The sequence below is a fragment of the Triticum aestivum genome, chromosome 6D (assembly GCF_018294505.1).
Source record: "Triticum aestivum cultivar Chinese Spring chromosome 6D, IWGSC CS RefSeq v2.1, whole genome shotgun sequence".
In the NCBI taxonomy this organism is placed as follows: Eukaryota; Viridiplantae; Streptophyta; class Magnoliopsida; order Poales; family Poaceae; genus Triticum; species Triticum aestivum.
The window spans coordinates 222,619,917-222,630,442 of NC_057811.1; the positions used below are offsets into that span (position 1 = coordinate 222,619,917).

At 50.1% G+C, this 10,526-nt stretch overlaps 1 protein-coding gene across 1 annotated transcript; it reads right to left on the minus strand.

Moving 5' to 3' along the window:
• Positions 1–959: 959 nt before the first annotated feature.
• LOC123144511 (uncharacterized) lies at positions 960–3,245 on the minus strand. The gene is made up of 2 exons (XM_044563695.1): positions 2,039–3,245; positions 960–1,933 (listed from the first exon to the last, which is right to left on the minus strand). The coding sequence occupies exons 1-2, from the start codon at positions 2,247–2,249 to the stop codon at positions 1,473–1,475; spliced, it is 672 nt and encodes a 223-aa protein (XP_044419630.1). The 5' UTR covers positions 2,250–3,245; the 3' UTR covers positions 960–1,472.
• Between the last annotated feature and the right edge of the window lie 7,281 nt (positions 3,246–10,526).

The following is a 10,526-nucleotide window of genomic DNA, read 5'->3' on the forward strand; positions in this document are numbered from 1 at the left end:
ACCGTTTGTCGAAACATGGCGTGTGATATGCTGTTGGAAAGCTACGGACGAGGCGCAACTTTCATGTGTAGAAATATTTTTAAGATTCCTTCCGGTTTTAAGTTAATTTTGAAAATTGTGCGACGGGCGACGAGAGGCAGCGGCCGTTTTTTCGTCAATTTTTTCAAACCTGTTGCCGGAATGATGCAAATGATCCATCGTTGGAAAGATATCCATGAGGCGCAACTTTTTCATGTAGAACACTCTTTTTAATTCCTTACGGTTTAAGAGCAATTTCGATTTTACCGAAATGCGGACACTCTGTTTTTTGCGACACCAAAATCGACGTCTAAACCGCATTAGATAAAAGAATGCACTGCTTCATACAGAAAACCGCACTGCATCGGACAATCAAGCAAACTGCATGTTTTCTAATTGCATTTTGTTTTAAATGGATTGTATGAAAAGTCCTTCGTAGTGGACTTTTTTCAAGGCCAAAGCGCACTGCATTTTGCATGATTTTAAATGCATTTTTCTTTTAAAACGGTTGTACTGAAAATTCCTTCGTGGTGGACTTTTTTGTACCAAAGTGCACTGCATTTTCTGCATGTCTTTAAATACATTTTATACATTTTGTTTGAAATGGACTGTATTGAGGAGTCCTTCGTAGTGGACCCTTTTCAAGACCAAAGTGCACCGCATTTGCATGATTTTTTTAAATGCATTTTGGTTTTATCTAAAAAAAGTGAACTTCTTTTTCGAGATCTTTTTTGTTCTCTTTATTTTTGCCAAGTGAAACTAAGATGATTTTACCCTGAACCGCATCCTACTATCATTTTTTATAACAAACTAGCCTTTTGCAGTGCAGCACACTTCTTCTTTTTCTCTTTTGTTCTTCGTCTTCTCCTTCAAATAAGAGTAAACTGGACAGCATTGCACATAACATTTTTCACAAAAACTTAACTTCAAAAGCTATGGACTGCAAAAGCTCTACATTGTTCTTTCAATAAACATTTTTTTCGTTTACAAAATGAACCACCCCACAGAGGACAACATAAGTGGACTCAGAAGCATACATTTTTTCTCATACACAAACAAATAACATATTTTTTGCACGACCAACAAACTTCAGTACCCCCGCGCCGCCCTACACATGGTAACCGCAACTGAAACGACGAGCTGCACGCTCACACCCCTGCGTACTGCACACGCCAGGCTGCAGAGCCGTCGTCAACCTTCTGCACATAGTAGTATATATATACATCATAAAGAAACTGAATTTTTTTGGGCAGTGAACCACCTTTTTTTACTTTGTTCTTTTCTGTTTGTTTTTTGTCTTCTCCTGCAACATAAAGGTAAACTAAACTTAGGAGCAGCTAGCGAACTTCATTCCACCTGAATTTGTCTCTACAAAAAGGAACTAGTACTATGGGATTTCTTGGCTGCACGTCCACTTGCACAGAACTGCATCGAAGCGCCCATTTTTTGGCGAATTATGTCGTCCGTCGAGGGCCAGGAGCAGACTGCAGCACAGTGCCAGGTGGACAGCGGCGTCGGCACCGCACGAGGGTCAAGTGCACTGCAGTCATGCGCCCGGTGAACCTCACACTATGGACCGGCGAACTGCACGACAGTCTCACGACCATCCTCGCCTGGAATGAAAACCACCATATTGGGAATTGACAGCAGACAGTGAACCTCTCTAGCAGAACCTGGGGATGCAAAGTGTGCTGCCTACTGCAATAGAGACGTGAGGTGGGAGTTTGCTGGAGACCAAGTTGTTGCCGCGTTTGTCGCTCGGCGTGCCCCGGAACTGCATGGAGATGAGCACAGAACCACATCCCACAATGCCAAAGCTGCACCTCAACGCTCGCCGGACTGCTCGAGGAAACTAGACGCACTGCACGCCGAGCACAAACGAGCCGCACGCCGCTGATGAACTGCACATCAAGCTCTGAAAGCAAGCAGCACGAGCAAAGTGTCAACAAGGTGCTGTTCAGTGTAGTCTCTCCCCTGGCTGTGACAGTGTACTGCATGTAGAGGAGGAAGTGGGGCACACCGTTGTGCAATGTGGACTGCAGTGCCCCATCCACCCGGTCGGAGTTGCTTCGTCGGAGGACATTGCGACGCCCAGAGCCACGGTACGGGACGGTGGAGGCATCCCAAATAGGGGCCGCGGCCATGGTGGCTCTGTCGAGGCCTCCCACGACGCCATATAGGAGAGGAGGAGAGGACGCCAGAGTCCGGTGCTTTGCGGTGCCAAATTGCATCGCGTGCCCCGACGCACTGCAAGCCCGGGGCGCCTGGACTGCAAGGGAAGGAGGGCAACTCGTCCGGAGGACATGGCGGATCACACTGACGATGCATCAAAGACCCGTAGTACTGCATCAACCGTCGGGGTCTGCTTTTGGACTACAACAAGGGACGGTCTGCGGTGGAGCAAGGCATGGACCGGGGTGAGGCGAGGTGAGGCCTCGCAGGGTCCTGGACAATGGGAGGGACCAGCGTGGAGAGCTTGACGAGGCAGAGGAGGGAAGTGACGAGGCATCCGTGGGCGGTTGCCGGGTCGAATCCATCGCCGGCGGCGTTGTGGGCCTTGGATCCCTCGTCGTGGAGCACCATGGGGAGCGACCTCATCCAGATTGGCCGCCACGGATCTCACCGGGGGCGGTGGCTCCAATTCGCCGGCCTCCCTTTCCACATCGGCCCAGCGAGCCTGACCGGTGATCCGGCGCCACCGCAACAAGGAGGAGGCTGAATTTACCAGATCAGGTCACCGGCGCCTCGGGTGGTTACTTTGGAAGGTGGCCACACGCCCTGGATGTCACCTGCGAGGTAGGAGGAAGGGAAGGACGGAAGGCTGGTTCTGGTGGGACGCCGGAGGTATGGAGGGGGGTGGCGCGCCGGAGGGAGGGGGTGGTCGGGCGACGGAGGGAGGGGTGGAGAAGAAGATGGCAGGGCGGGGCTGGCTCACGGCCGCCGGGCGCAAAGAGGAAGGTGGTGGGGCGGCGCTGGTTTGCCACGACCGCGCGCGGAGATGAAGGTGCGGCGCTGGCTTGCAGCGGCCGCACGCGGAGAAGATGGTGGGGCAGCGCTGGCTCGCGGTTGCCGGGCGTCGAGAGGATGGCGGCGCTGTGAGGGAGGTTGAGAGGGCCGACGGGACAAGGAGGTGGGGGAATTTTGGGGGCGTCGTGCTGTGGTAGGTGGGAGGAAGATGGCGATCGTGGCCTCGTGGGTGGGGTGGATCCGTCGACTGGATAAGGTGGAGTGGGTGGCTGGCTGCGGTTTAGGGCCAGTTCTTTGGTGGCTTCTAGCAGCTTATTGCAGAAAGAGGTAATAGCACCCCAGGTACCCTAACTTGCATAGAATGTGATGATTTAGTTTCAAACTTGCAAAACTTGACTCCATCATACCCCAACTTGCACCTCATGTGATGATTTAGTCCCAGGCCAATCACAGCTCGACAATTGACAGCCAGGTGGCCGGACCGGTCAGCGCACGCACTTTTGCACAAAACCCCTTGCTGTTTCCTTTAATCAACCCGCACTCACTTTTGCACAGGCCCTGTCAGTTGGGTGCGTGCATGGCCGGGTGGTGCAGGGTGCAATGCCAGACGCTGCATGCACATATTCTGCATCCTCCATGCCCTGCCAGTCGCGTGACACACGCACCGGCACCGGCCCCGGCTAGCCGTTTTGTGCCATGTAAACTGCTGCGGTGACTCGGTGAGTTGTTTGTGTGGTTTGGTTTGGGGGTGTCCCGGCCGGTATGTCCGGGAAATGCTTAGCTAGCTTTGGAGTTTGCACATTTGGGTGTTGCTTTGGGTTAGTTAATAAGGATTGTCTCGTACTAGCCCGGCAAGGAGGTCGGTCAACCGTAGTTTTCTGCACATTTTGCATTTTCTAATCAAACAAGGCCGCCGTACATGGGACGATGACAACAATACACTAACAGTAAGCCAAGAAACCGTTGCTGAGGTGGGTCACACCGGCTAGCTTGGTATGTAGTATACTTGCTTGATAGTGCCTCTCGTGCTGATTACATTTGCTTTGGCAAAGGGGGGATACAGATGAAAGGTGGCTTTCATATATCCTTGGTTGGTGCCCAGCATTTGATGGCTAGCCTTTAAAAGAACGGGACGCACAGCCTTTTGCCGAACTGGGGATCAAAATCATTAGGTCGGGCATTCACCTATTGCATTGCTGTGTGGTTCATGCCACTGCCAGGACTGATATCTGTATATAAGGACTAGAAGATTTTGCACAATCGTCGTAGTACTAGTACCGATCTTGATGCTTTAAGATTGCCCTCGCTCTCATGAGAACATCATTAAACAGCACAAACACGGACGCAACCTCTGTTTCTTTGCGCACAGGGAGAGACCTGCAAGTCGAAGCGGGACATGCACCACGGAAAGAAGAATCCTGTGAAACGGACAATCCATGAAACAGTGTTGCTAGGTCCATGAAAGTTACGGTTCATGCTAGTCACTGCTCCGACATATGATCCGATCGCGCCAGTAGCAAACGCTAGACAGTACTGTAGTTTAGTTATTTTCTTGAAAATGGGCCGCTAGCTGGTGTATCTTAAATTGACAGGATGGGTCGCTAGCTTGCACATACAAGTTCTCTCTTTTTCTCCCTCTCTTCTGTCACAGTCCAAAACAGCACTACCATCTGAGCTGTTTGGGTTGGTTTCATTCATATAGTAGGAGTACATCCACCGATTTCCATATGCATGCATGTGCATCGCTAGGGTTGCTTGCTTCCTAGTAGCATAGATGCATGATTGAGTAAAGAAAGAAGACCATGATACGTACCCCACTAATAATTTCTTGCTAATTCCACGCTAGTTAACACCTGCAAGTAACTTACGAACCAGCTGATGTAAACCGTACGTGCCGCACGTAAGTTTGCAAACAAAGATGCATGCATGCATGCATGCACGGGCCGTAACCGCGGGCACGAGTTGCACGACGTCGTATGCTTTCTGGATCGATCTCTCCATCTCCGGCAGCTAGCCGGCACCGTGGTTCATGGCAATATTTATTCATGGCGTATTAACTCGTCGCTACCGGTGGCAATATTCATTCATGGCAAGCTCGAAAGCGATCGCCTGACTTTTCCCCAAGAAGCCCGGGGGCGCGCGCTGCACACGTAGACGTAGCTAGCCTGCTGCGACAGATTTAATTTAGGTGGAGGTGAGTGCGGGTTGATTAAAGGAAACGGCAGGGGGTTTTGTGCAAAAGTGTGTGCGCTGACCAATCCAGCCACCTGGCTGCCAATTGTCGAGCTGTGATTGGCCTGGGACTAAATCATCACATGAGGTGCAAGTTGGGGTATGGTGGAGTCAAGTTTTATAAGTTTGGGACTAAATTGTCACATTCTGTGCAAGTTAAGGTACCTGGGGTGCTATTACCTCTTGCAGAAATAAGCTAGAAGCCTAAAAAAACTCGTTTTGAAAAGTTAGCTCAACTTATTTTCATATGGACTTTCTTCATAATGAAAATAAGCTGGGGGTAGGGATGCTTTCCGTAGAAGCCGACTTAAAAACGAAAGGGTATATCTGTATGCCACTACCCTTCTCGTTATTTACAGAGAAAATACCACCGCTCGGCACTACCTCGCTACCCGAAAGAAAAGAAAACGAATCAATCCAGTGCCCTCGCGCCTCCTCGTCGATGGGGTTTCCCCGCCGCCGTGCCGCCCTTCCCCACCGTCCCTCCGCCGTCCTCCCGAGCCGGAGCAGGAGCTCCTCGCGCTACCTTCGCAGATCCCCTTCGTCCCTGTCCCCCCTCCCCCTCCCGTTCCTCTGTTCCTTCCCCTTCCTCCTCTGCAGCGCGGCGTGGAGGTCCTCCGTGGGCCCGATCCATGCGAGGAGACGAACGAGCGCGTGCTCCGATGCCGGATCTGGATCGATCTTGGCCATCCTTGCGGTCCTAGGCGTCGCGGTGGCCTGGATCAGACCATGGACACCGACGAACTCTTCTGTGGTCAGCCTCTGTGCCGGGCCATGCTCACAGATCTGGTCGTGGGCATTTCAGACTTTCACTACATATATCACAAATTAAGTTGAAGACAGAGGATGTAAAAAGAACTGGATGGCTTTTTTTCATGGACGTATTTCCACGGCAGCTTCTCTAAGGCTTATTCCTATCGCATCTTATGCATAAGCTGCACCTCAAAAGAACTGACTTTTAGTTTGGTTTGGGGTGGGCGGGTAGACAGGGTGTTAGCAGAATAAGCTATTGTTAGCAAAATAAGACTCTTAAGGGGTGTTATTAGAATAGACCCACCCTATATATATCTCAAACACACATATTCTCATTCACACACATATTCTCATTCTTGAAATGAACAACTTTTTACTCACCTATATATATCTCCCGAGAGAGACCGAGAGCACGCGGTTAATTAGATGATGAGATAGAACGATCGACAGAGCACGTGTGGTTGGCTAAATAGCAAGCTAGATCTAGTTGTTGGGGAGGAGAGGTGAATCTAGCTAGCTAACTAATGGAGAGGGTTTATGGTGGATGGGGGCATTAATGGGGGAGAGAAGAGAGGTGTAGGAGAAAGAGAGAGGCCATTTATGGAGGAGGGTGCCATTAATGAGGTGAGAAGAGAGGTAGGAGGAAGAGAGAAGAAAAGAAACAATGGTAGAGCTAGAGTGGAGAGCGGAGAGGGGAAAGGAGGGGGAGAGAGCGCAAAGTGGGGGAGAGGAGGGGAAGGGGGTGGAAAAGGTGGCACCAGCCGCAACTAGCAGTAATGCTGCTTTGCAAAAAGCACTGCTGCTATTGGACTTAGTAGTAGCGCTTTCCAGGAAAAGAGCTACTACTAAGAGGGGCCCACTAGCAATAGCGGCGCATAAAAACAGAGCTCTGCTACTAAACTATTAGTAGTAGCACTTTTTTCTGTACACCGCTACAACTACGAAAATAGTCAGTGGCTTCGTCTAATCCCACATAGTAGTAGCGCGTTTCTGCTTCACAGCGCTACTACTATGGAGTTACTAGTAGCGCTTTCCTGGAAAACCGCTACTGCTAAATAGCAGCAGCATTTACTTCTTTCCAGCACTACTACTATGCTACTGTGTATAAGCATTTCCCTAGTAGTTTTCCCACTACCTCGCATTGACCAGATTAGTGATGCAACCGCGGGACACGATTCACTGTGTTTCCTCGACGCATACTCCGGATACCATCAAATTAAGATGAGGGAATCCGACCAGGCCGCAATGGCATTCATCACCCCGTATGGGCCCTTCTGCTTCAACACCATGCCTTTCGGGCTCAAGAACACCGGCGCCACTTACCAACGCATGATTCAAACGTGCCTAGAAAAGCAAATCGGCAAGATGGTGGAGGCGTATGTAGATGACATAGTCATCAAAACCAAGCATGTTGAATCATTGGTGGACGACTTGCGCCTTACATTCGACAACCTCTGAACATATGACATAAGGCTCAATCCGGAAAAGTGCGTTTTCGGCGTTCTCACCGGCAAATTGCTCGGGTTTATTGTATCTAATAGAGGAATTGAGGCAAACCCAGCCAAAATCTGAGCCCTGTCACAATTGGCAACACCAACTGACCTCAAGCAGGTTCAAAAACTAGTCGGGTGCGTGGCAGCTTTGAGCCGTTTTATCTCCAGATTAGGAGAAAAGGCATTGCCATTGTATCGCCTGCAACAGCCGGACTAGAGGAAATAGAAACTTTGCTAGCAAGCAACCCCATCCTGGCCGCACCAAACGTCGGCGAACCAATGTTGCTCTACATATCTGCAACTCACCAGGTGGTGAGCGCGGTTCTCGTCGTTGAACGAGAAGAGGAGGGGCATAAATTCCCACTCCAAAAACCAGTATACTACGTATCAACGGTCCTTACACCATGCAAATCCCGATACCCGCATTATCAGAAGATAGCATATGCGGTCTTTATGGCATCCCGCAAGCTGCGGCACTACTTTCAACAGTGTTCGATCACGGTGGCTTCAAAAGTACCACTCAATGATATTATAAACAATCGGGACGTCACCAGCCGGATTGCCAAATGGGCCATTGAGCTCCTACCATTTGAAATAATGTACAAAGCACGCCGAGCCATTAAATTTCAGGTGTTGGCTGACTTCGTCACCGAATGGACAGAGGCCAAACTCCCTAAAGAGTACGGCACGTATTCCAACTGGGTGATGCACTTCGATGGCTCTAAAATGCTAGCCGAACTTGGGGCTGGTGTCATCTTGACATCTCCCACAGGAGACACAGTTCGTTATGTGCTCCAAATACTGTATACAGACTCTAACAATGCCGCCGAATATGAGACCCTATTACATGGTCTCCGAATGGCTGTCTCCATGGGCATACAATGCCTTGAGGTGCGCGGGGATTCAGACCTCGCAATATCCCAAATAAACGGAGAGTTTGATGCAAAAGATCCAAAGATGGCGGCTTACCACAACACCGTACTCAAAATATCAGCTCGGTTCGAGGGGCTCAAGTTTCATCACGTGGCTCGAGAGAGTAATCAAGCCGCGGACATCCTTGCTCACATGGGCGCTAAACGAGACCCCGTCCCACCTAACACCTTTGTGGAAAGGCTCTTCAAGCCATCCGTGGTGTGGCAGGACGAGAGCGGAAACACTGGTCCGGAGCCGATCATACCCCCAGATGTCGAACACAGTCCCGATATCATCATTGGCCCATGAAATCATGGCTGTAATTGCCCCGTGGACCGAGCCTTTCCTCGCCTACCTTACTAGGAATGAGCTCCCCAGGGATCAGACTGAGGCCCGTCGCATCATTCGACGCTCGAAGGCCTACAAAGTTCATGAAGGAGATCTGTGAGAGAAAAGTACTGCCGGAGTCCTTCAACGATGTATCTCTGAAGAAGAGGGACGGGAGCTCTTGGCCGAAATACACGCAGGTCTTGGTGGCCATCACGCCGCAGCTCGGGCCCTTGTAAGTAAAGCCTTCCGTACGCGTTTCTTTTGGCCCACGGCCCGGGCAGATGCACAGGACCTCGTACAGCGTTGCGTTGGATGCCAAATTTTCGCTAATCAAAGCCATATGCTGCCCACTGCCCTTCGAACAATCCCCATCACTTGGCCCTTTGCGGTCTAGGGGCTCGATATGGTCGGACCTCTTAAAGGGGGAAGCCATAAGAAGAAATACTTATTGGTTATGGTCGATAAGTTCACCAAGTGGATAGAAGCCAAGCCAATTAAAACAGCTGAAGCCGGACCGGCGATAGACTTTATATCCGGTGTAGTACATCGTTACGGTGTCCTGCACGGTATTATTACTAACAACGGCTCTAACTTTACAGCCGACGAGGTGAAAACATGGTGCGCCAATTTGGGCATTAAGCTCGATTACGCCTTCGTATATCACCCTCAGACCAACGGTCAGGTCGAATGGGCTAACGACATGATAATGAGCGGCATCAAACCCAGAAGTGCGATCTCTGCAAGAATCAGACAAACACTGGGTCGAGGAACTCGATTTCGTACTCTGGGGGCTGCAGACCACGCCCAATCGCACGACCGGATATACACCTTTTTTCATGGTGTACGGTGCGGAGGCGGTCTTGCCTTGCGACATTATTCACGACTCACCTCAAGTGCGCATGTACAAAGAGAGAGAAGCCGAGCTCGATCGGCAGGACGACTTGGACGGCCTAAAGGAGGAGCGCGATGTCGCGAAGGCCCGTTCCGCATTCTATCAACAGCAGGCTCGGCGATATCAAAGCAGAGAAGTACGGGCAAAGACTTACAATGTCGGTGAACTCGTTCTATGCCTACCAGAGAAGAAAAAGGACAAGCTCAAGCCCAAATGGGAGGGTCCCTTTATTATAGATGAAGTTATCACTGGAGGATCCTATCGCCTTCGCAATGCTTTGGATAATCGCTTGGAGCCAAACCCATGGAACGCTGCAGTGCTCCGAAGATTCTACGCCTAAGTCCGCACATATACCTTTTTTCCTCGTTCCTTCTTTTCTCCCTTTCACGATTTTCTTTTTTCTCGTTTCTATATGACTTCTAGCTCGTGTTCGGATAAACCACACACCTAAGGGGTATACATCCTTAAATGTACATACCCCACAATACCTGGGGGCTTCTTTTCACAAGAAGCTTATTATTATTTTTCGAGCATCAAGCTCACCGTATATATGTGTCGTCTACTCATATATGTCTTTTCTTCGCAATTATATGCACCTTTATGGTTTAAGTTTTTGCCAAGCTGGGTTGCCTGGCTCCCGTGCTTATGCCCTAAGTACCCGCTTGTTCGGCTAGGGCATAAAGGGAGCACCTCTGCGATTATTACAGCCAGGTTATCCGGACGTGTACCTCAGACGGGTGAAGCCGAAAGCTAGCGTTCTTAAGGGAATGATTGGTCGGTGAGCAAAAGACAAACTGCCCTCGTTGCAATACAAAACCCCCAGACTATAAGGCGTACTGTGATTTTTTAGCATCACAGCTTCGGTATGCACAAAAAAACCGCATACTGGCGCAGGGAGAGGAACCCTTAACGGAACTATTCTCCCTGGA